The sequence below is a fragment of the Rhinolophus ferrumequinum genome, chromosome 4 (assembly GCF_004115265.2).
Source record: "Rhinolophus ferrumequinum isolate MPI-CBG mRhiFer1 chromosome 4, mRhiFer1_v1.p, whole genome shotgun sequence".
Lineage (NCBI taxonomy): Eukaryota > Metazoa > Chordata > Mammalia > Chiroptera > Rhinolophidae > Rhinolophus > Rhinolophus ferrumequinum.
Window position 1 is genome coordinate 1,622,599 of NC_046287.1, and position 25,679 is coordinate 1,648,277.

At 45.5% G+C, this 25,679-nt stretch overlaps 1 protein-coding gene and 1 long non-coding RNA gene across 2 annotated transcripts in view; one reads left to right on the top strand and one right to left on the bottom strand.

The window, feature by feature from the left end:
- CSMD1 (CUB and Sushi multiple domains 1) overlaps positions 1-25,679 on the bottom strand; it is a 1,609,724-nt gene that overhangs the window by 23,498 nt on the left and 1,560,547 nt on the right. Inside the window, exons 55-63 of the mRNA XM_033104535.1 lie at positions 18,849-19,037; positions 15,854-16,027; positions 15,152-15,334; positions 8,310-8,486; positions 7,512-7,691; positions 5,114-5,287; positions 4,655-4,828; positions 2,947-3,020; positions 20-131 (exon numbers count right to left, since the gene is read on the bottom strand). Of these exons, the coding sequence (XP_032960426.1) occupies positions 20-131; positions 2,947-3,020; positions 4,655-4,828; positions 5,114-5,287; positions 7,512-7,691; positions 8,310-8,486; positions 15,152-15,334; positions 15,854-16,027; positions 18,849-19,037 (1,437 nt within the window). The remainder of the gene's footprint in view (positions 1-19; positions 132-2,946; positions 3,021-4,654; positions 4,829-5,113; positions 5,288-7,511; positions 7,692-8,309; positions 8,487-15,151; positions 15,335-15,853; positions 16,028-18,848; positions 19,038-25,679) is intronic.
- LOC117021415 (uncharacterized) lies at positions 27-18,930 on the top strand. Its single transcript, XR_004422857.1, has 3 exons — positions 27-147; positions 14,680-14,910; positions 18,810-18,930. It is a non-coding gene; the product is annotated as an uncharacterized LOC117021415 (long non-coding RNA).

A 25,679-nucleotide genomic window follows, 5' to 3' on the forward strand; every position in this document is an offset into this window, starting at 1 on the left:
TGGAGGAAGTCACACTTACGGATACACTCGGTCTGGATCCCGCTCCACGTTAAATTCGCCAGGCAAGTCCGCGTGGTAGAGCCCTGGACGTGGTAGCCTTTCCTGCACCTGAAGTACACGGCACTGCCGACCTGGAGAGGAAGGCAGGTGAGTTCAGAGGGAGGCAAGCTGGTGCATGCGTGTGCAGGAGGCACCGAGACCTCATCCTGCGTCCCACGTCACTGTCAGGGCCCTTTGCACCAACACGCACGTCTGACCTGTGCCATGTGCCCTGCACAGCGCACCTGTCCAGGGTGCACGTGGGACCTCCGGTTCAGGGAACTGCGGTCATCAGGGCTGTCTGGTCGGGTAACGAGAGGGTCCTCTTCTCTCTCATTTCAGCCTTACTCTCTTTAGTTTGTAATAATGATTTCTTCTCCTTTCCCACTTCTCCCCCTGCTTCTCCTAATTTAAGCAATGGGTGCTGATTAGCAAATTACTTTCGTTAAGGCTCTGGGAACTGACCGACTCCTGCGCGACCATGGAATCCTTCCAAACACGACCTGTCCTCTGCCACTTCCATATCCCCATGGCTTAGGCTAACTGAGCACTGGGACGTCTTCCCCGCAGACCTCCGCCAAGCTGCCCATCTCATGCCCAATGCTCCGCTGAGTTTCACTCCTTCTGCACACTTTCCCCACCGTCCAAGAAGGCGGCCCACATGCCTTTCTGCATTTCCCCAGCCTCACTCATTCCGGTGCACCAGCAGTGCCTGCATGTTTATGGATTTTCCCAACGCGCCTGGAAGCGCCTGAGTGGGGGTGCCCAGGGGGTCAGTAAGCATGTTTTTAGAGATGAGTTACGGTCACCTGTTCAGAGTAACAGAGACCTCTGTGGTCACCTATGTGAGGAACACGAGCCCAGGGCCTGGGGGACGGGAAGGACACAAAACCGGCTCAGGGCAGCGCTCTGGGCCTGGGGGCGGCTCCCCGTGTCGTGGGGGCCGCGCTGTTTCCTGAGGCGCTCATCCTGACACAGCCCCGCGTGGTGCTGCGCTGAGAACTGGAAATCCTTAGTCTAAGATTCTTAACTCCTCTGGAGGTGTTTCCCGTCGGGGTCAGGCCCCATGTCCCTCGAGGGGATTCTGGGAAGAATAACTATGAGTAACACGTTGCTACACTGAACGATTACGGGAAATATCAGAAAAAGAAACAAAAGGTGCTTCTCAGCACTGACACCTCAAGAAGTAGGGCTTTATTATTTTTTAAAAAATCATACTTGTCTAAACTTCCAATGAATAACTGGTCTGAGACTCAAAGATGGGAAAGGCTCATCTGGGCGTGCCCCACCCCCCATCAGGGCCGGCCCTACCAGACTTCCCCGTGATCTTCTGGCAAACACACGGGTGGGACTGACTAGCCCCAGGCTGATGGAAAGCCTTCCGCGTTTACCGGCAGAAGAGAATACCACGTCCTTTCAAGAACAGTATCTGGCCACTCGAGATGGATCGTGGGAAACCAAGCTGCCGTTTGTGGGACATGGCTGGCAGGGAATTGGGAGCTGGTCAGCGGAAGTGCACGGCTGACATAAGAGGACACGCGAAGGCCCCAGACTGAAATGGCTCCCTTTAGTGAGCAATATTCCAGCAAGAGAGCTGAAGAAAACAGCATGAATCTAATGTGTTACACTCAGAACCTGTGTGCCCTGATACACGAGTCTTTGGGGTCAGTTCTCTGAAGGTCACAGACATCTCTTTAAAAGATGGTGTCTGTGTCTTTAAATTCTTAGTAAATCTTGCTCTGGCCACAACCTATTACTTGTGAGGGTCACTTTACGTTGTCATAGTGGAGTGAGGGATTTGTGCATCCCTATTAGCTCAGGACACTCAAGGAACGCTGACTGCAGTGCACACTCTCCGGGGCTGAATGCCGGCAACTTACAAATCGCTGAAAACAATGTGAATCGAAACTTGGATTTTCCACAGTGAGTCTAGTGAGAGCAATAGCCACGGAGCGTTTCCCAGTATTTCTATATATTGGGTATTACCTAGCCACATGCCGGAAAGCGTGTCCCTGAGGCTTACAGCCGTCTCTGAGACCTAATATAAAATGTGCTCCTTTTAACCTACCGGGGACCTGTGAGAATTTCCTGTGCCAAGTGTCAGGATGCTGTCAGGAGGCGCCCAGTGTGTGTCACAGCCAATCAAACACGAATATTTTAGGCATCAGGAGAGATAGGGAGAAGTGGCTGAAGAAAAAGACTTTGATTCTAAATGAATGGTCTCTAGCTTGGGCGGAGCACACATTTAACTGGCTTCCAAAGCCCTTCAGTCAGACTGCTCTGCAGCCAGCTGGGTACTTGAGATGGTTGAAACAGTTTATTTCAAGCTTCATTACCTTCTGTTTTTAGTGATTCCTCCATTATTTCCTGAAGCGTTAATGTAATGACTTGTATTTTAAAAAGTCAAATGAATATTCAAAAATGATACTGAGTATGCTAATAGTTCATGTAATTTTAAGAGATCATACGGAGAAGAGGTATCACAAAGTAATCTTAGTCTGAGAGCCTTGAATGTTATCTTCCTCTTCTGTTTTTGTCTCTGGAATTTAATATTATTTGCCCATGATATCAGGTAACTAAATGAGGTCTTTTTATGTATAGCTATTCAGTGGCAAGTCACCCCAATTTGAGAATTGCCATGTCAGTTCATCAGACAAAAAAAAAATTCAAAATTATGCATGCTTTCATGTAGCAATTAATATAGCAATTACTCCATGTGAGTTAAGATACTACAATCACCTCAGTTTTGACAGTGAAAACACCTTGCAGAAATCCTCCCTGAATGAATTTCCTTGGGGCACTATGACATGAGTCTGACATGGCACATAAAAATATTCACATATATGTTTAAGGATCGATTACATTTTATACTTACAGAAAAAATGTAATCCAATAAAAATGAAATACCTCATATCCTCTTGAGCTGTTTTGTATTCCAAAGGGTGGAGTGCCAGGGTCGGGGCAAGTGTTATGAGCAGGATCTGAAAGTCACAATTAAAAAAGAAAAGGAACACCAGATATGGTTATTACAGCAATTCTAACATTTTTACTAAAAGCTCTTCATAACTGAGAAAATTGTATTTTGACAAATGTGCAAGATGCTTTGCATGCAAGTTAAAATTTAAAGTAAATTGTTATTTTCATCTTCTTTTCAGAAATCTTTTTTAGATATTAATCTTTAGGGGTGTATCACATTCTAAATTGCTGTATACGAGTATATTGTTTTCTATCTTTCCATTCTCTGGTTTAATTTTTCTCTACTGACGTATTATGTTGGTTGATTAATAATATGCCAGCTTCAATAATCATGTATGATCCTTTGGTTTTCTTAAGGATTCAATTAATGACCATCTCCTTTGGTCATACATTACAGTGTTCAATTTTCTTGAATTAATTGTCCTCGAAACTGAGGAAGTATATTTAACGCTTCGTAATTGAAGTATAGTAGAACCACAGCGATATTTTGCCCCCAAATGTAGGACTTGAATTATCAAGAAGCACTGCGGCTTTATTATTTAATTCTCTTCAGCTGCTGTGGGAAAACAAAATAGATAACTTAAAATAAATTATTTTCAAGAGAAACTAACCTAGTGGGGGAGGGAGGAGACCATTTTTTTTAGTGTAGAGATAGCTACCACATAGCACAAGTTTAAATCAAACGGCAGTGAACATTTCTATCATTAGAAAAGGCCACACCTTCGATGAAATTATTTCCAACAGTGTCTTTATTTTTAAATAGATATCACCCAGTTTCTTAGAAAACAACCGATTCTATAAGTGATTCGTGTTTTTAAGTAGGTATCACCCAGTTTCTTAGAAAACAACCGATTCTATAAATGATTCGTGTTTTTACGTAGGTATCACCCAGTTTCTTAGAATACAACCAATTCTATAAGTGATTCGTGTTTGCTACACACACAGAACGCCCACCCTCCTGCTCAGCTCTGCTAGGTGAAGAAGCCAGCGATACCAGGACATTTTAGTCCAAAGCACAGAAGTCAGATCACTGCGAGTGGAGAATTCAGGGCTCTGGTTCCTGTGCTGTTAATGCTGCTGACATATGGAACTTCTACCGGAACCCTCTCTAGGAGATGGAGATTTAATCGAAAAAATGAGGGGCTGGGGTCAAGTAGAAAGTCTCTTCCTACTTGCGTTTCATTCTTGCACTCTAAGGTTATGAGAGCGTGCGTGCCTGACGTGACTTTCTCCCAGGCTATCAGCACAGCCGGTCCCGTGGGGACTGCACTAGTGAGTGGGACGGTGTTGGAGGCGGGTGGGCAATGAGGCACTGGCTTGGCTGCCTTTCTGGGGGTGGCTGCTTCGGAGAACGGCAGTAATGACATCTCCAACAAAGCTGCCTTTCCCCTGGAGAATGCAGCTGTCAGAACCACAGGAGAAGCCGACATTGAGACAAGAGAACAAAGCCTTGGGGCCATTTGAGCAGATGTTCAACTTGACCTTCCAACTCACACCATTTAAGAGGTGGCACATCTGCTCAGCTGAGCGGCACTTACATACAGAGTAATCTACTAGAACACTGTCTGTGACCTCAATGGTCCATGTTAGGGTGAGGTGTCCTCATCCCAGGCACCCCCGGCTGCCCTGCCGTGATTACCGATGCAGGTGGGCTGGATGCCGCTCCACGTGCCGTCAGCTTGGCAGGTTCTTCTCGAAGATCCCACCAGTATGAAGGGAGGTTTGCACTGGAAGGAGACTTCAGATCTGTAGGTGAAACTTTGGCCACTGAGATGGCCATCCGCAGGGGTGCCGGGGTCTCCACAGAACACGGCTAAAGGGAACCACAGAGAAGTCAGCAGCTCAGGCCCAGGTCCAGGCGAGCCTAACAGCCTCACTGACCTAATTCTGGTCAGTGTCCAGGCAGAACTCTTAAACTAAGAAGTGGCAGAAAGGACAGACTCTGCCCTTGGGCGGTGCCATCTCCAATTGGACATTTTACACATTGTAACATGGCCATAAGTGACACTGGCTCTTTCCTTCAAATTGTAGCCCGAGGCTACTCACGTTGGTGCCGCTGCCAGCGGGACCTGAGGAACACGCTGTAGGGAGGACTTACGCAGGCACTGGGGCACGTCCCCCTTCCACAGCCCAGGCCCCTCGCAGGACAGGATGGCGGGCTGAGAGAGCTGGTAGCCGTCCACACAGCTGTAGCTGACGCTGGCGCCCCAGCGGAAATCTGCTCCCTCCACTCTGCCGTTGTGCACGTGAGGAGGCCGACTGCACAGGACAGCTGCCCAGAGAGCAAACGAGAGCGAACGTTCTAGAGCTTCCCCACAACCGCGATGCTCAAGTGAGCCAGCTTCCATCTCACCCGAACCACAATGGCATCTACTAGGGCTGTTCTCTTTAATAAAATAATGACTGAGGAAGACATTAAATCAACATACTAACACTTTTGCCTAATGTTTCTTATTAACGGACACTGAGTACATAAAAGCAGACCAGTCACAACATGTCACACTGTAAAAGAAAGTGGGATGGAATGTGACCTTCTTCACATGTATAGGGCCACGGAGGGAAGTCCTCCATCCGTTCTCTCCTGTCATGGTTGCCAAGGACAAAGCAAACTAGGGCCTGGTCCCATGGCCTGAGTACGACCTCAGATTCACATAGATAGATGGTAAGAACTTGTCTTGCTATCTGTAATTTCTCTGTATTTAAATATAGTATGTAATTTTCAAAAGACATAGACTCTTGGTCCATTTGCTGAATAATTTAAAAAACACATGCTTGCATGGTTCAAGAAGATTCTGTACCACACCACTTGCGTGTTTCATATCAGTCTTAGGGCCTGGTGTGTACTTTGTGTGGGGCCGGCGGGCAGGAAGCCGACTCTCAGGGACGGCGTGCCAGGCGGTGCAGCCTCACCTGCCCCCTGCCCCCCTGGGCATCACGCTAAGATGCACGGGGTGGGGCCGCTATGGAAAAGTCTTCCCTGAAGATCCAGGAGCTTCCTGGGTTTTCACACTGGAGGAGGTTGGCCAGCAACAGCTGAGGCAGCAGGAGAGGAGACTCGCCTGCAGTTTCTCACCTGTGTTTTCTTACGAGCTCATGTGACAAGACACACAGTCACACATGCACACCTGGCACTGGAAGTGGGCCCTGCTCTGGCCATTCAACCTTCTACCCGTCTCTCTGTTTTTTCAATAGTTACTTCTTAGAATCCGTAGGTGAGGGCGGGGGGGATTGCTCTAGATGGAGGGAATGGGACGTGAAAAGGCCCCAGGTGGGCAAAGCGATGAGGTGATCAGCAGAGGGGATGTGATCAGTCAGGGGGACAGTGCGTGGTCTCATCGGGGAGGCCCTGGCTGGCCACGGGGTGGGTTACTCATCATTAACGCAGTGGATATTAGAGAGGGACAAAGGTCCACGGAAGCAGAGGTAAGTCCCAGGGGCCAGGCCACGTGACTGAGTTGTCGCCAACGTGCTCATGTGAGCAGCCGCTCCCCACACAACAGCGTGTTTCATCAAGTGTCTAGTTCCCGCCAGCTGCGGGGCAGGTACAGTAGTCGTGACCGCAGACAGCAGGAACAGGAGGCCCTGTGGTCCTCTCCCTAGTGGGCGGTGAATGCGAGGTTCCAGAGCGCGCTCCTGTCAGACGGAGCTGCACGGCGAGCCGGGGTGTCGTCAGCCCTCAAACAGGCTGTGTGGACACGAGACCCACTGGACATGGCACCTCACCCAGCAAGGCCTCCCGGGTCCCAGCTGGCGACTCCCACAGCACGTCCCCTGTTCCTGGCCTTACGGGTATGGCAGCACGTTTCCAGGTTCGCTCACCAACACTGCAAGCCCCACCTGTCCCTGGCCCCTCCTGCCCGGCTCTGGGCCTGCACAGAAAGCCTGCACGGGCCGTCTTGGGAGCTGGTGAACCCCGTCCTTGCACAGCGTTCACCCAGCTCCGCTCCCTTGTCACTCTGCCCTGCTCTAGCCACTCAGCTGGCCTCTGCCCGCTCTGCTCTTCCCGGAAAGGCCAACAGCACAGTCAGACACCTTTTCACTCCGTGTCCATATTTGCATGACATCTTCCGTCAGCATCTGAATCCCGCGAAACATCACGGCGCCGCCAGTGTTCTATGCCGACCAGCTTCTCCCTCTAACCTGACTTACTTCCTGCAATCACGCACATCACACACACCACTAGCCCTGGTGCAGCCGGGGTTGACATGTTCACCAAGACGGAGCAGAGCACCGGGATCCCAGCACAGCCTTACAGGACTGTCCATTGAATCCTGCCCTCTCCAGCTCCTGATCTGACCCCAAACCATTTACAAAGGCTCCCTGTGAGCCAGTTTTCGCATCTGGAAAACTGAGATGAAGGGAGTAAGAAAATGAAGTGACTTAGAGTTTACAAGAATTCCTAGCGCACAGCACTACATAAATGCTTGCAAAGTGAAACAACGTAATTCAATAGACTTGTGTATGTCTGGATGAACTCCAGACGAGGGGCCACCCACCTTTGCAGACGGGCTTGCTGTGGTTCCAGGTGCTGTCCTTGGTACAGCGGATAGTGGGGGACGTGGCAGGGTCCATGACATAGCCAGGGTCACACTGATAGCTCACAGTCTGGTTGAAGGTGAAGTCGGTCCCAAACTGGATGCCGTTGGCCACTGTGCCTGGATCTCCACAGCTTATCACTAATGAGCGGGAAACAAAAATTGCGCGAAGTGCAAAATTATCATGAAATGAATTAGTCATGGCGGCTGTTCAACTTACTCCCCTCAATTCAAAGTGATGAATCCATGAATTATTACAGCGGCACGGTCCCCAGAGAGTTTTCCTGCCCAGCTGTCAGGATGCTGTGTGTTAGGAATTGCTTATTTCTCTCCTGTTGGCGGGTGCCTGTGTGGACGCTGCTGCCATACTCCTCTAGACCCTGAAGAGGCCAGGTGTGTCACCACAGCACGAAGTTCAGGACAGAGACACGGGCTGCAGTCAGAGACCAAAGCACCTTTCCTACCTCCTCGCACACTAAGTGGTCCACAGAGAGTACAAACCCTGACTTTCGTTGGCCTCGGTTTTCCAATGTCTGGCCCAAGCGGCCACTTACAGTATTTTCAGCTATATAAACAAGACAGTGAAGAAAAATCTAAAAGTACCTAATAAACAGAGTCAGAACATCAAACATATGTATGTCTTTTTTTCTTTAGGTGTTAACAACTCTAGGTATTGACATGTAAGAAATGACTTTTTGTATGTCAGCCCCGTTGCTGTCCTGGGGACGCCCTGAGCCGACACGGTGGTGAGTGGCTGACCTGTGCAGTCAGGGGCTGTACCCGTCCAGGTGCCGTTGGCTGTGCAGTGCCGAGTTGTCAGCCCCGACGTCCTGTAGCCTTCCCAGCAGGCATAGATGACCGAGCTGGAGAACAAAATGCCGTCGCTACTGACGATCATGCCATTGGTGGGTGTGCCTGGATTTCCACAGGACACGGCTGTAAGGGGCCCAAAACAAAAACACACAGAGAATGAGCCATTACGAAAACTGTAAATACAAGAGAGCAAAGATCATCGATGTCATTGAGGACATATTTATTTAAAAAGCACACGGGATACATCGTTGTGCAAGATGTTTACTATACATACTGACGAAATGACTCACACTATTATTTTACTGATGAGTTACACATGTGAAGATTGTATATTCATATAATTCTTTCTAAAGGCCATCGCTTTCCAACAAATTAAAAGAGGGCTTAAAGCACTGGAAATGCAGAGTCCTACTACTGTGAGATTTAACAGGTTTTTAATACAAAAATACAGTTAGGATTTTTAAACACTCTATGTGATATTAGCAACTGAGAATTGTCACCTGTCCTGCAACAGCTGAATTTTACATCCTCAGGATAATTCATTTTGGAAAAGAAAGGATGTCTGGGGGACCGGAAAGACCACACATACACTGTCCTGTGAAAAGTCTCCTCAGTGCGCCCAAACCTAAGGACAGCTGTGCTAACTGGCTTTGGCCTGGCTGCACGTGTCGCTTCTCTCAAGATGGTTGCAATGTCACATGTAGGCACTGAGATGTCAGCTAATGATGGACAGTGCAACGGTCTGCACTCATGTGTCTGTCTCGTGTGCTCCTTATGCATCAGACAGTTCAGCAGCTGCTGGTCTGTCTAGGAGGTGATTTTATCTATCACAGGTCTTTTTGTTGTTGTTGTTGCCTTTTTCGGTTGAGGCTATTTACCACAAAGGCTATTATTCTTCCTCCTTAGGCCTCTGACAAGAATGTATAATAGTCAGCATAAAACGAATGAGACCCTGAGCTTCATTTTAGTAAGAAGATATATCATTAGACCATGTCTGAGAATGACCAAAATATTTGAAAGTACTCTAGCCTGCTTAGTTGCTCCACTTTCAAAACCAGCCTCGAGAACAAAGATACTTAGTTCTTAAAACACAGAAGAAAACAGACCACAAAATGTACGTGGCATATAAAAGGCACTCTAATGGAGTTTAGAGAATTTCCTATGGGATTATCTTAAAAACTACACTTAATCCCAGGTTGGACTAGATCTGGTTTGACAAATAGAAAGCACACATTCTGCTGCTTCCACAGCTATGCCCATGACAGACATAACTAATCGATCATAACCCTCTTCCCTGATGAATCTGGGTTTGAACTTACAGTCTTTTCTAAAATAGAACTTTCAGCAGTTTCTTCATTGGCATTTGAGATGAGATATGTTTATTAATACTGAAGCAGATGATATCTAACATTCTCTAAAGCTCAAAAGTTGTATGGTGTCTGTGATATATATTAAATTTTCATATTGCAAAAAAAGATATTGGGCTATTCAAGACAATTACTCATTCATCCAAAAAAAACATTGATTCATCATTATATAACATTGATACCATCATTATATAACAAGGTATTGTGTAGATGTACTAATGGAAAGCCTGAAATAGAAAAAAAAAATACTGATCCAATTTATAATTTAGCAAACCAACAGAGACACCTATGGTCCCGATGTTACTATATTTTATTCTAATCACATCTGCTATTAGAAACTATGTAGCAATTTTCCAAAGTCACCTGTGAAGCACAAAGGCTAAAATGAAACAAGTTGTTGGTGAAACATACTGAAGTTTATAGTCAACCGTATCATCAGTGAAAGGATACCCATCACGGTACCACCACTCTGATCATCAGCAAGTCCCCTCAGTGTTGTGTTCTGTGAGGTCAAATTCATGGTTAACATTTTTTTTCTGGACAGGAACACTTTTACTGTTGGTTATGTCTATGAAAATGAAGATTAGAAGACAGCATCAACATATCTGTTTTAGACTCATGCCACAACCTCAGAAGATATAAGAGGGCTGACACTAAAGCAAAACCAGAGATCATATTTAGAGTCACTAGAAGGGAATCAACATTTTTTAAACTTGCAAGTTATTCTTTTTAAATACATCTTCTCTTTTTAAGTACATCTGGTTAATGTGACTCCTTTTGGGGAAAAATCATTGTTTTACTTGATTTATAATAAAATAGCTTTCTGCTTATTTGGAATACACTTTATTGTTTACAGTGCTGTTCAGTCAGCTTGCTGTATCGGAAAGACTGCTGTTAAATGGAGTTAAGTAGTTTTGGGTCTGACTCTGCTCACACAACTAAGTAACTGTGCCCTCAGGGCGAGCCCTCTGTGTGCGGTACACTTACTGAATGATGGGCGTAATGAAGAGAATGGCTCCCAGCTGTGGTAAGATGAAACGTACTATGTGCAAAACGCCTCGTAAGCAATCTGGCCTCTTAGTAACAGCAAAGACAAACAAACATGGTGGCTGATGTGCTGTTATTTTCATTATCATCCTCACCATCACATGTCCATTACCTGGACAGGGGAGTCATCGTCATTTCATGGGGAAGAGGGTTGAGAGCTGCCTAATGGAACTGGAAGCAGCGATGTAGCTACACCTAAGCAACTTCATAAGATACACTCATCTGAGAAGTGAAGGTGATGAGCCTGTGATTAAAAGTCTAGGCAGCTAACAAAAGAAAACAAGATTTACAAGTAATGGAAATAGAAATACATATCCTTTGATGTTTAAGAATTTTAAAAAGATTTTTCTTTTGTGATTCATGGACAACTCCTTCTTTTTACAATTTACTGAAATGTTCCATCAGGATCTAATGTTTTTTAATAGATTCAGAGAAGGTAATTTCATCAGGTGGGGGATGATCTTGGTTGGGGTATTGAATATATGGTCATGGCAACCTTTTGTGGAAATGACAAAAGTCACTGGTAACCCCCTTTTTCTATAGAGAATAATATGTACCCTCAAAGATTTGTGTCTATGATATCAAGAGAGGGAGAAATAGAAAGCTACAGGTTGTCCAGAAAGTTTCAAGTGTGTGTGTGTGTGTGTGTGTGTGTGTGTGTGTGTGTGTGTGTGTGCTTAGTCATGTATTGCCATCCATCATTTGTTGTTTTATAGACTGTAATACACACTATTTTTCGGCTTACTCAACTTCCCATGATTTCTGTACAATTAATTTTTGGAAACAGTTTTGGTAGGCCTGGCATGTCTGAAAAATATTTTCTGATTTGAAATGTTTTAGTCACTCATGTTCTTTCTGAATACAGCTTTATTGTACACTATCCAACAACATTTTGCTTATTCTGAGCTGGGCACAGTATGCAGTGAAATCCAATTAAGCACTCCTAATCAAATCCATGAATTCACTTATGCTTTGCTGAAATAGAACTCAGTGTTATGTTACAGCTCCAACATGAGATTTCTGTGGAACAGCCTCACTCGCGTTCAACTGTTTTAATATTTTTACCTTTTAAATTTGTAAAACCAAAGTTTTTGACGTCAGCCCAGTATAGAACACGTAGTGCCAGTGTGGGGAGCCATAATTTCTTGTTATTCTGTAGCCTTGCAGACTGGCTCAGTTTATGGTTAACTTGTTTTAGCTCTTAAGGCATTGTCTCTGCCTACACCTGAAGGGTGCTTGCAAGCTGCTAAGGAATGAGGTGGGAACGGCCAGTTCCCGGACACAGATCACTGATGATTGTCAGGGTAATTGGTGGGCTTTGTCATTGAGAAAATGACTTTGGGGAAGTTTCAGTGATTTTGTAGTTTCTATGTAGAAGTTAAAAATTTACTCTCAATGAGGTAATGCACACTCGTGATTGTTAAGCTGCACGTACACAGGTGGTATAAATTGGTAAAGGAAAGTAAACTCTGGGCTTCAGGATCACTGAAGACCGGCCGCATCATCAATTGTGTGAGTGTCTCTTTTTCATTCCCACTCCCCTTGTCAGGAACTGTTCGACTCCTAACGGCTGGTCCGCTACATGCCAGTGAATGGCTGTCCTTAACAGAATGTGAATGCATCTAAGGGAGGCTCGTGCAGCTCTTGGGACCTGCATTTCCCCACTACATTTTGTTAACTTTTCACTAATTATTTTTCTAATAGTTTTCTGCCTCACGCTCATTCTCCTTTTTCCTCTAGAACTCCAGTTACAGGCATGTTAAACTGCTTGATATTATCCTATCTTGGATATATATTTGACTCTTTTATTATTTTCATTTCTCTGTTGAGATTCCCTGTTTGTGACTCTAACTTACTTTAAGTCATTTACCATATTTTTAATAGCTTCTTTCAGTCCTTGTGTGTTATTTATAATATTTAGGTCATCTCAAGGTCAATTTCTATTATTCGGTATTTTGTGTGTTTGCTTGTTTGTTCTGAATTGTGCCTATTTAGTGATATTTTATCATATGCTGGAGATTGTGGAGGAAGTGTTTTATGGATTATGTGATTTCTTTAAAAGTGCGGGGTTTTGCTCTGGTGGCTTTTAAATTAGTTGGAGATCTTCTGGGTGTTGTCATCAGTTTCATTCTTTGTTAGAGGAGATCTATTTAGTCTCAGTCCTAATAGTTTTTGCTCTCAGTTCTCGCATGTTTTCCGTATTTAGGGAGTGGTACTTGTTCAGAACGATGGGCTTCTGGGGCTCCATGAAACGCCCCGTGTGCACAATGGGAGCTGTGACTGGCTAGCTCTCCTGGGCTTCTCAGTGTAGTACGACTTCTAATATCAGAGTCTAGCACCAACTGCAGCAGACGATCTTTACGTCACTGAGTCACATCACTGAGACCCCGCCTGGCCTTCAGCTGAGGTACCAGTGAATGCCACCCCAGACTTCCAGGCTCTTCCACATGCAGCCCCTCCTTCTCGCTTTCCTTACGCTGGGAATTCCATTTCAGTATCCCAGAGCACTGAGTACTTCATCACCTCACCAAGCCACTGTGCCACCTGGGTTCTGTTTCCCTGCTTCACAGCACGAAACATACACAGAATTCTGGGGCGGGGGGGAGAGGGGACGGGTATGGAGCTCACCTCATTAAGTTGTTTCTCCTAAGAAGCAAAGTCACACACTATCTGTTGTTTAATAACCAAGATAATAGCCTCCTATATTTTGTAAAGTTTTATAGTTGTTTTCAGTAAGAAGGCTAACCTAGTACCAATTAATATGTCATGAATTGAAGTGGAATCTTATTTAATTTTTATGATGTTCAAATATATTCTGAACTAACAATTCACAGGTGAAGTCTAGAGGGAAGAAGTTAGGCTGGATGCAATGGTAGGTTATAAAAGCCACATACAACACTGAGTCACGACATTGTAGACTGAGAACATCTGGTCTCGGGGAGAAAGAGATGGTATTGTGCAAATTTTAGTGTTTAAATCTGTGCAAGAGGGCAGGGAAGTGAGAAAACTGTGTCTGAATAAAAAAAAACTGTACTAACTTACAGTCACTTGCTTCAGTCAATAAAAAAATCATAATCCTGAAATTCACAGCAGCAGGTGACATTTTCCCACTAGTATTTGGTCACATTTAATTTAAGTCAACTTCTATGGACCTCACATTAAGTTTATACTAACCTGATTGTCAAGAGGCAATTGGAAGTAAAATCTTTTCTTGGGTTTTCTTGGGTATATATATATGTGTGCATATATATATATATATACACATCTATATTTATACCTATAAAAATAGATATATAGATACCTACAAGATTATCTTTGACTCTGAATAAGAATATATATACACACATATATAGAATTGTTTTACTTATACATATTCAATTTTATATTATGTAAAGTATATATAATATAGTTAGGTTGTATACAATATAGTTAGATTAGATACATACATCATTTTCTATTTTTATCCATATAACATGTATAATAAAATGAGCGGTACAAGGAGAGCTGGCATAACAGAGTAGAACAGTGAAGATTAAGAAAACTTGATTTATATTTCTGGCATTGATTTTCTATGAGCTTATTCCAGTTGATCAAATTATACAAAAATGTTTCATGCGTATAAAAATAGAGATTTAATTAATGTATATAACCATCGTAGTCTCAAAAAATTAAGCAAGAGAAGTCTGCATGCACACGGTTTCTGTCAGTTAGAGTCTTATGTGTCTGAATTGTAAATTAGTGATTTTATGGACTCTGAACAAACCCGTGACGTCTCGGCTCACTTTGCTAAGGCGGCATGGCCAGCACGTATATCCATGGCGCTTTCACTCTTATTACGGGGGTGGCCCACCGTTTCCTACCATGCCTCTCCCGTATTAAATCAGAGTACTTTCACTCCACAGTATTACACACAAAGTCACCCTGGATTCTTCTGCGACCCCATGCTCTGGACAAGGCACCGGCGGACTGGAATGCCAGGTGGGCTGAAAGCTGCTCCAGCTGCAGAAACTCAGTCCATGACTCGCACACTCGTTAGCTCAGTGATTCACCAAAACCACCACAGAACGATGCAAAGTCACGTGGCGGTCGTCACCAGGACGAGCAGAAACCCCCGAGGTTGGGAGCTTCCGGAGGTAAGAACGGCTGTCATGGGATCAACAGTCAGGCTACCTCCAAATAGTCAGTTATGCCTTTTAATGATTCTCTTATACATTTATTTATTTATTTATTTATTTTTTGGCGAGGGGTTGGGGGTAGCTTCCTTGTACAAATAGTCCAAATCTCTAGGATTTCTGTGGGATATTACCAGTCAGTTTAGAATGAATTATATGGTTCTAACTTTCAAGGTTGCCTTTCAGGCTGGGACAGACTCACCCTCACACACAGGCTGCACGCCTGACCAGGACCCGTTGAGCAGACACGTCCGCTCAGGAGAGCCCCTGAGCTGGTAGCCCATTTCACAGGAGAAGCGCAGAAGGCTCTTTGCTTTGAATTCCTGTCCAAGCCGTGAGCCATGTGCTGGGGTCCCTGGGTCACCGCAAAATCCAGGATTATTTCCTATTGAACATAAACACACAGGCATCGTGGTCATACCTGTCTGCAGCAGAGCTGTGCAGTGCTCACTGGAAACGTCCGGGGGGATAGTTAAGGGGAAACAGGGGCCAGTGTATTGGGGATGCAAAAAAAGTCCAATGAGAGACTTGATTCTTCTCAATTATGTCCAGAGATGCCAATTCAGTCACCTTGACTGACTGAAGAAACAGTCAGGGAAGAATTGAGATGACCAAGTTTTTCAAGGGAGATCAATGTAATGACTTATGACAGAGACAGGACCAATGTGGGAGAACTGAGAGGAAGTACAGAAAAGGAATAAAGAGCAAACAGGGACACACTGAGCCAAAGCCTGGGTGACGGAAATTTCTGGGCTCCACAGGGGACCGTGGGAAGTGGCAGGTACCTAATGGTGACGATGATGACATATAAGAGCCTATTTGGCAGGGAAGCGATAACAGTAATCTCAAAACAACTGTACTACACCCAGCATTTCCGACGATGAGGGCACCGTGCGGAGCTCACCTGCACAGAGGGGCAGGGCCCCACTCCAGTGGCTGTCCTCTTGGCAGACCCTGGTGCTGTTGCCTACGAGCCTGTGGGTCCCTTTGCAGGAGTAGTGGGCCGTGGCCCCGTAGGTAAATAGCTCCCCAGTAAGGACAGCGTTGGCAGGGACCCCCGGGTGCCCACAGGATATCGCTTAAGAAAAAAGTAAAACTGATGAGTATATTGTCCTTATGAAACTACTCTGCATATGTAAGTCTCCCCCAGAGAAGCTCAACAGATGCCACCTATTCATAAAAAAACACCTCCATATACCTGCACATCCCTGTAGTTCCCTATCCCAGCAGGTCCCTGTAGGTCCCTATCCCAGCACGTCCCTGTAGTTCCCTAACCCAGCAGGTCCCTGTAGGTCCCTATCCCAGCACGTCCCTGTAGGTCCCTATCCCAGCACGTCCCTGTAGGTCCCTATCCCAGCACGTCCCTGTAGTTCCTTATCCCAGCACGTCCCTGTAGTTCCCTATCCCAGCACGTCCTTGTAGTTCCCTAGACACATGAAATACCAGTTTCCTGCTGATGCCTCCTCCACCTGAATATTTATATATGAAGACACGGAGCGATTAGGCAACAAAGACTTCTTTATCAATTTTAAATTAAGGTAGCTTCATGTAAGGGGCACATTTTTTATTTAGGCTTTCAAAGAGAAAGTCAGTCTAGGTCAAGTTTTTGCATCTGCCTTAACTGTGTCCCAAATAAGCAGTATTATTCAAAGTGTTAGAAATTAACGTAGAGCCATCAAAACTATTTGTGCTATTTCTTCAGTTAATGTGACAATCCTAGATTTTTGGGGGAAACAAAACAAAATTCTTTCTTACTCTTCTAGTTCACGTCCAGGAAGACAATTCTAACAATTGTTTTTTGAATAGCTGGCAGTCTAAAATGTTTAAGTAACTGCTATTATAAGTAATAATAAATAATCAACTGGTTTATTCCTCAAGTTATTCTATAAAATAATCTCAGTATTCCCATTCATTTTCTTACCATTATACCAAATCAGGCCCATAATTTATTTATAAACTATCCCTCCACAAGACATATTCTGAAATACAGAATAATATAAGGAAGATTTCTTTCCCTTTCTATAAAGATCCCAATTAGGGTTGACAAATGACAAATTTTATGCTACATGCAAACAGCTAACTGGTCTCAAGTTACCAACAAGTTACTCAAAGTTCCCTCGCTCCCCAATCTAGAGTAATAGCATTTTGTCTCTGGCGGCTCCAAAGTGTTACCAACCAGAAACCTGGCTTGAAAAGGCTGCCAGGCACCCCCCATCCCCCAAACCATGTGAGCCCTTATAGTGATGCTGTCTTTGTTCACTGGCCAACAAGAGAGCCATTCATTGGAGAACACGATTTGATCCAGAATAGAGTCCTAAAAGGAAGCTAATTCAAGCCGACTCAGTGAAATGGTTAGTAAATGACCAGTTCCAGGTGAAACAAACGAGAGAAAAAAATCAGTGAAACAATATAACAGCAAAACCAGAGATGAGGCTTAGCCGCAGTAGGGCCTGCTCCTCTCGGACGTGTATCCCCACATCCGTGATAACTGCAATTGTTAATGACAACACGTGCTGGGAACCAGCCTCCTAGGAAAACGGGAGTCAGTGAAAGCCTAGTTTCTGGAGGTCTGGAGCACACTGGCATCATTACAAAAGCTAATGCAAATCTAGCACTGGCCAAGGAAAGCCTGCAAAGAGATGTCTGGGGAGAAAAAGAAACAACAAACAAATAAACTAATATCTTTGAAAAAATCCCATGTGTGAAGGCAGAGAAAACCAGGAAGCAGATAAAATGTGAGAGAGATCATAATACATTTACAGATGCTTTTTTTTTTTTTTGTCATATGAGGCTGTGCATTTGTTTTTGAAAACTGCTGCTCTTTTCTCCATGGAAATCGACTGTGTTGTTACATTTAGAATTAGAGGTGAGTTTCCATGCAGACTGGAAGGGGTTAAAGGACATTGACAGGCAGGGAAAAAGTCTCCTGAACCAACCTATCCTGCAAATGAATGGAAATGCTGTCATTTCAAGTGGTAAAAAGGACTAGCACTTTTTTTTTTTTCAGTAAATGCAATTCATAACATAATCGTCATTTCCCACTCTCCTTATGCACACAGAATGAATACTAAGAAGACGAGATTTTTATTTTAAGGATTGTATTGTTTTTAACAAGATGATTCTCTTTGAGCTCAAGGACAATATATGTTTCAAGTGAAGGAAAATAAGACTAGAGCTCTTTGGGGAAAATAAAAGTGTGCTGGTTAATCTACATGGTCTAAAATGATAATGTTTTAGGGGGGCCATAGTAGGGATACATAATTTTGTCCCCTAGAAAAGCACCTCCACTCTTCAGGGCAATATGCCTTCTCCTGATTTGAACTTACGCGGCAGGAGGAAGTTACTATCAAGGTCCCATCTTTTTTATTCTATTCACTATTGACGAACCAGCAGGGCTCATGAGACCAAAATTAGGTCCCTCAAAGTATTCCACGCTTCTGGCCACAGACAAGAGGTGCACAGGTGGGTACCCCACACCAGGGCTTTGGCCAATATTCCTGTCCCTGGGGCCAGGCAGAGAGAAGCTGCCAGGTGTGTGATGATGAGGCTCCAAGTGTGACCTGGGCAGACTGAGCCCATCTGCTGGGCTGCAGCAGAAGACAAGCAGTGATCAGTAGAGACCACGACAGAAGGCGTCCCAGGTGTCCCATACGCTGGGGCCCTTTCTCTCTGAGGCCAGGTACGTGAGCATGCCAGGGCTCCCACCGATGTCCCCCTTAAACCGTTTCTTCTACTTTGTGATTTCTGACCAATGTAGAAAGATATCATGATAATTAATGCCATCTGTGATTGCGGGTGTTGGGCGCAGACCTGTTACAACACTTGGAAAAACCCACATTGTTCTGTTGGTGTTCTTACAGGGCTCCGTGTCCCAAGCATCCACAATACCCGTCACTTACCCAGACACTGGGGTAAGGAGCGATCCCACAGGCCGCTGGCCGTGCAGGTGAGGGCGGAGGAGCCCAGCAGGTAGAAGCCCTTCTTGCAGTGATACATGACGCTCTTCCCATAGACAAAGCTCTCGGGGAAGCTCTGCTGCCCGTGGCGCACGGCGTTGTCCACGAAGCCTGGGTCCGAGCAGTTGACCACTGAGAAGGAGAGCACGGACACAGAATTTAGGCAGAGCCGCACGCTTGTGAACAAGACAGAGGGGAAGAGAAGGGAGGCCTCATCATGTCAGCGAGTTTGTAACACGGCACCGTCGCAGCCAAGGCTGACCAATCCCACCCCCTTGACGGACGAAACCTCCTTACTGCTTCCGGCCGTGATGCTTCAAAAAATGTCAAGGGACACATCAGCCGCTGTAGCAGGTCTAACAGCGTGAGGCTAATCTCCTTTAACGATTTCCTAGTGATAGGCTGCTTCGATGCAAAGTCTAAAATTAGTTTTCTGGGTGGAGTTTTTGTTACGGAAACATAAAACTAGAACCTGTTGAAGTCAGCATTATTCACATATTTTGACTCATCAAGTGTGACATTTTGGGACAGCCTGAAACACAGGAATGGATGCCCCCTTACTGGCCGCCATTCATGCTTCCACTTGTGTGCTTAAGTCCTGTCTGCTATTTGTCTAGTGCAATGAAACCCAGCAATTCTTCCATCCCCACCTCATAGACACGTAAATCGAGCCGCCTCTGATGTAGGGACCCCCTCCCCTCCTTCTGAAGGAGCCAAAGTACAGGGGGCAGACTCGGGAGGCTGAGCGCTGCTGGCCTGGGGGGGGGCGGGGGGGCATTAGCAGCTGTGTGCTGTGCAGGTGCAAAGGAAAACAAGCAGCCCTTGACTATCTGCTGCTTTCACCCCCCCACCATCCATCAGTGAGGCAGCTGCTGGCAAGCTGCACCTTCCAGATATTTCTGGCCCAGAAAGCAAGCGGCTGTGCCCCTAAGTGTCTGGCAGGCAGTCCCTGGGTGGCTGGGTCCTAGCAGAGGAAGGCACCCCTCTCCCACCCTTTCCTGGATTTCCTCTCTGGACTAAGGAGGAAGGTGTGGGCAGACGAGAGGGTTTCAAAGACCCATTTGAGTACCTTGGAACAATATTCTATGCTTTTTGAAACAACTCCGAGTTTAGAGAAGAAAGACTCAAATTCTTTTGGTAAAAACAAACAAACAAACAACAACAAAAACATTTATGAAGCACAGGCAGATATTTTTAAGGCTCCGTAGCTCTTTGCATCCACAGTAAGACTGCATCCAAACCCACTGAAATGACAGGAAATAGTGCACAGAGAAAGTCTAATAAACTTGAAGGATTAATTATTCATATGACCTGGAGAACATGCATGGGCCCCTCCAGCCCTCGGAGCTGCAGGTCAGCCCAGGACGCAGCAGTAGGTTCCAGGTGTGTCACCTGTATGAGCAGCAATGCCAGACACTGTTGTGTTCACGTGGGGCTTATGCTCCTCCTGGGACATAGGCCTCTCCTGGTCGTGAGAGCAGAGGCGCCCACTAGGGATGTGAGAGGCAGGCCTGGGGCCGTTACTGAGCACACGGCTGGAAGCCCAGAAGATGGGAAGTAAACGAGAAGGGCGTCGTTGGCAGAGAAGCCCTTAGTGTTGATGTAATGACACCCTTCCCTTCGCAGGCCCAGAAATGGAATGCTCTCTGGGCTGCCACAGCTGGAGGGGGAGGAGCTAAAATCCAGGAGTGCCGTACCCAACTGCTCTGAAACCAGGGACCACAGCTTCCCCTGATGGTCCCTCTCATCCCGGGTGAGGATGGGATATAGAGACACAGATGTAGGGGTCAGTTTGGAAGTAAAAGGAAACAGAGCCATAGAGAGGAATTGAAAACATCAGCAGAAGGACGTAGGAGACGATCTGGAGATTCAAATCCACTCGCACCCTTAGGTCGGCACTTGTCAGCAATCCCCTCCCGTTCACATGTGGCTGAAAGAGCAGCTTTTAAAATGATGTGCAGAATTAAAAGTTCTGCTCTGTAAAGAGCATTGTCAAGACAATGAAAAGACAAGCCGCAGACAGGGAGAAAATAAAGGACACATCTGATAAAGAGCTTGTACTCCAAATCTACACAGAGCTCTCAATACTCAACAACAAGGAAACAAGCAACCCATCTAAAAAATGAGCCAAAGACCTTAAGAGACACCTCAGCAAAGAAGATACAGATGGCAGACAGATAAGCACATAAGAAGATGGTCCCCATCATCTGTCATCAGGGAAATGCCAATTAAAACGACCAGGAGGTACCTGCGATGGCAGAGGCCTCAGCCCCGAGCACTGATAGCTGCGAGGACGCGGAGTCACAGGACCTCACCCACAGTGCGGGGACATACAGGGCGCAGCCGCTGTGGAGGGCAGGTGGCGGGGGTCCTGCTCCACCACAGTACCCATCACGTTCCCTGACTCAGGGAGCCCCCGCTTTTGAAAGTTCGCGATCCAGCACTTGGCTTTTACAAAGGACCTACCTTAGTGTCTGTTCCAGCTAACCAAGAGGAAGCAAGAGGATTTTTCGCTTTTATAAAATAAAGGTGAAAAGCTAAAACTGGGTTCAGCCGTTACAAAGGCAGTAGCACCCCAGCAGTAAGAGGGTCCCCACAGGCTCCTTCCTGGAACCCCACTCAGCATTGGGCATCCAGCCCCCAGAGCTCTGAGCGTCGTTGGGCATCTGCGCTTCGTCTCGACTTACTCAGCGCGTCCCTTAGCAAGGTGCTAAGGTCACATCCTGAGGTCACTGCTTCTTCCCTGCCCGCCATTCCCGCCCATGAGACTCTGCATAGGAACACCCTGTGTTCAGGTAGTGGGGGCCTGTATTCACCCAAAGGAGGTGAATACGACGTCCACACAGAAACCTGCTCACACGTTATGGCAGCTTTAGCCATAACAGCTGGAACTTGGAAGAACCGAGACGCCCTTCAGCAGATGGATAAATAAACAGTGGTCCGTCCAGACACTGGAGTATTGTTCAGCTAAAAGGAAATGAGCGCTCAAGGTATGAAGATACATGGAAGGACCTGAAATGCTTATTAATAAGTGACAGAAGCCAGTCTGCACAGGCTGCACACTGTGTGATTCCAACTCTCTGCCGTTCTGGAAAAGGCACAACTATGGGGACAGTGAAAGGGCCAGTGGTTGCCGGGGTTGGGTGGGGGGGCTGAATGGACAGAACACAGGGGGTTTTCAGGGCAGTGAGACTCCTCTGTGTGACACTGTGATGGTGGGTACAGGTCACGTTACATTTGTTGAATCCACAGAAGGTGCCGTGACGAATTCGGAGGAGTCTGGCTAAGGTAGAACCAATTACACTGTTGTACAGTCTCACGGACTGTAACACATTTCTTTAAAAAACAACCAAGAATTCAACATATTTTTAGAAGTCATTATTTAAAATTGCTTTTCTTTTGGTATAACAATTTTTGAAGGTGTAAATTACAATTAATCAATTGTTAACAAAAACATACTCCTTTTTTAAAAAAAGCAGAGATGTGATACAGGTACAAGCCATTAGAATATGAGAATGCTTGGAAAATGGAGGGTATTCAGAAAAGACTATGTGTTTATCCAGATAAGCAGTGTTCTCCCCTGTGCCGTATTTCCCGTCTGAGGTTTCAGTAGTAACAAAAAGTCACAAGATTGAGTCCTTTCTACTACAAAGAGGCAGTAGGTACACAAGCAACAGGAGATGCCATTGTAACAGAAACCGACGCAGATGAGGACCTGAGGTGATTTCTATTCTAGTGTCAAGTACAAAAGCTTGAAAACATGAGTTTTTATACTTCGTTCTTAAGTGAGCTTCTGAAACATCCGTGTCCAAGCACCAACAGTTCTTACTTTACACTTGAACACCAATCAGCTCACGCATCTCAATGAATGTAACGAATCCTGACATTACACAGAAGAAACAACCAGTTTGTCCACATTTTACTATTACATATGTAGCCATCACTTCAATAGTTATCTTAATTATGTTCATGGGATTTTAAATTACCACTATTTTTAAAAAACAACAAACATGCACGTAGACTGGCTTTCACACACACGCACGCACACACATCTAAGGAGCTTAGGGGTTTAGTGCACGTATGTGGGTCATGAGATGGAACTGATGACCCGGGAAGTGAGTGGTGACGGACTTGTCCAATATCATGCTGTGAAGACCCCACCCCAGTCGTCCCGAGTCCCAGAGCAGCGTCCTTTGCTCACAGACAAGTTCACTTACTTCTGTGAACTTCTTCATGTGGGAACAACCCAGGCCGCCTGCAGTCAGGGCACAGCTCTCCAACGCCTGGAGTAACCAAAGGGCAGGTGGACCACGTCATCCCTCCAGGGCAGAGTAAGATTAGATGTACCTCCTTTCATGCATTAATTACCAAATGTCAACCTCAGCAGGCAGGGCACTTCCTGACACTCCACACACGTCGCTTTCAGATTTCTGGTTATAAAGTGGGAGTTCCCTTCCAGAGGGACCCACCAAGGAAAGGGCTCTGAGGCGGATGAAGTGACGGGCCCAGGTCTCAAGGTCTCCCGAACGCCTATGACACGTGTATTTTTAGGGGGTCTGCTTCTGTTTTTTTTTTTTTTTTTTTTACAAGAAGGATATATCTTTTAACATTAAAAGCACGTGTGAAACTGAATTCTCATTAAACTGAATGGAGCACTTACAAGTCTCTTTGGACTACACAGATCTAATCCTGTATTTAAAATACAAAGAGGAAATGTTGGTTTTGTTTTTAGTGTTGTGACGACAAGCATCCCTGGAGTTTTATCGTGTGGACCGAGTGAATGCATGTAGCTGGGAAGGATTCCACCCTCGGCCACGGTCGTCCAACCCAAATGTTGGCCTGACCCACTTCATCTCATTGAGGAAGGCAGACAAACTAAGATACTGTCAGCTGTGCTGGGAAAGCAAGAAAACAATATCTGCAGAACAGCCTAAGAAATGGCATAAGCCATTGATCTGACGTTTATAATTATCATCCATAAATCACAATTTTGCATCATTCTGCTACATCGAAAACCAATACCAAGTGTAAGGTAGCACCTCACAGTTTTTCTGAACGACACTGAGATTTACTGAAGGGAAGCAAGGACTGAGAAGCACTGTTTTCAGAGCAGGGGTTAGGTTCCTCCCCCCACAGAGCTTTACTGCTGCAGCTGTGGCTTCAGTGCTGAGGCCAGAAGTGCAGTTGTACCTGAGAGCAGCCTGGGGGGACGGGGATGTCCCCCAACGAGCAGGCACACCCCTCATTCCCCGGTGGACCCTTCACGCTATACTGCGGACATTTTATAGTGAACACAAATGCTCTGTGACAAAATGTGTTTGTGAAAAATAACTTACATGTGGAAAATATAGAAATTTTTCTAATCAACGGTCTATCTTTACGTGAAAAGTGGGTCAGTCACATGTAAACACAGCAAGATTTTTATAGGGTCAAAGTGATTAAAAGTGTCAAATTTAGAATATTAGTTACAGACTAAGTTTCAGTCTAATATTTTACTTTCTCATATCAGGTTAGAAATACAGGAGCAATTCTGGACAATATTTCTCTTTAATTTTTTGAAAACTTTTAGGACAATTTTAAGCATCGTTAAAGATATTTAAGGTATGCACTTTATTTCAGAGCAAAAGAAGAGCCTTTTCAACTAATGGTGCCTGAGCAACCGAACATCCATTAGGTCAATTATAAAAAAGGAAGAAAAGAAAACCTTGACCTAAACCTCATACTTTATACAAAAACTGACATTAAATGGAGTACCAACTTAAAACATATAAAAAGGAGAAGTCTAACACTTTAAAAAGATATAGGAACATATCTTGAAGACCTAGGTTTAGGCAAAGAGTTGACATCGAAACCACGAGTAAAAGATGGTAAATGCACAGCTTTTGCAGCTCGAAGGACCTCGTGAACAGGATGCAAAGACAAGCTACAGGCTGGCGGCATGTATCTGTCAATCACAAATCTGACCAATGACTAGCAGAAAGAATACACAAAGAATTCTTAAATTCAACACTAAACACCGAACAAACAAAACCCAAGCCATCTCATTAGAACATAGGCAAAGGACATGAACGGACATGTCACCAAGAGGAGGTGCAGATGGCACGGAAGCTCGTGGAAAGACGTCCAGCACCTTAGCCATCAGGAGTGTGACTGTCACGCACGAGGAGACATCCCTGCACACCTATCGGAATGGCTGAAATCAACACACAGCGGCAACGCCACAGGGGGTTTGGGGTGGGAGTCAGGGAACAACCGGGAACGGGAAACATTGTGTCTGTTTGTTACACAACTGAACATGCAAACACCACATGAACCAGCAGGTACACTCTGGGGCATGTCTTCCCAGAGAAATGAGTACTTACGATTGCACGAACACACACACATGGCTGTTCATAGCAGCATTATCTCTAACGGCAAAAAGTAGAAGCAGCCCAGAGGCCCTTCCTGGGAGGAGGGCTAAGCGCACTGTGGGACAGCCAGGCCAGGGGACACCAGTCAGCAGGAAAACGCAACCAAAACATCGCCAAACCCGAGGACTGCTGCACGACAACTTAGGCGACTCCACAGAGACTCTCACTGGGTGGAAAAGCCTGGACCCCAAGGTTACAAAGCGTGTGATCCTATTTCCTTACATAACATCCTTCAAGTGAGACTAGGGTAAAGATGGTCCCCAGACGGGGCTTCCAGGGGTGAACAGCAGGGAAGGGAGGTGGGTGTGGTCATTGGTGGGAACGGTCCCGCGGTGCTGGTGTGCTCTGCCCACACCCACGTCAC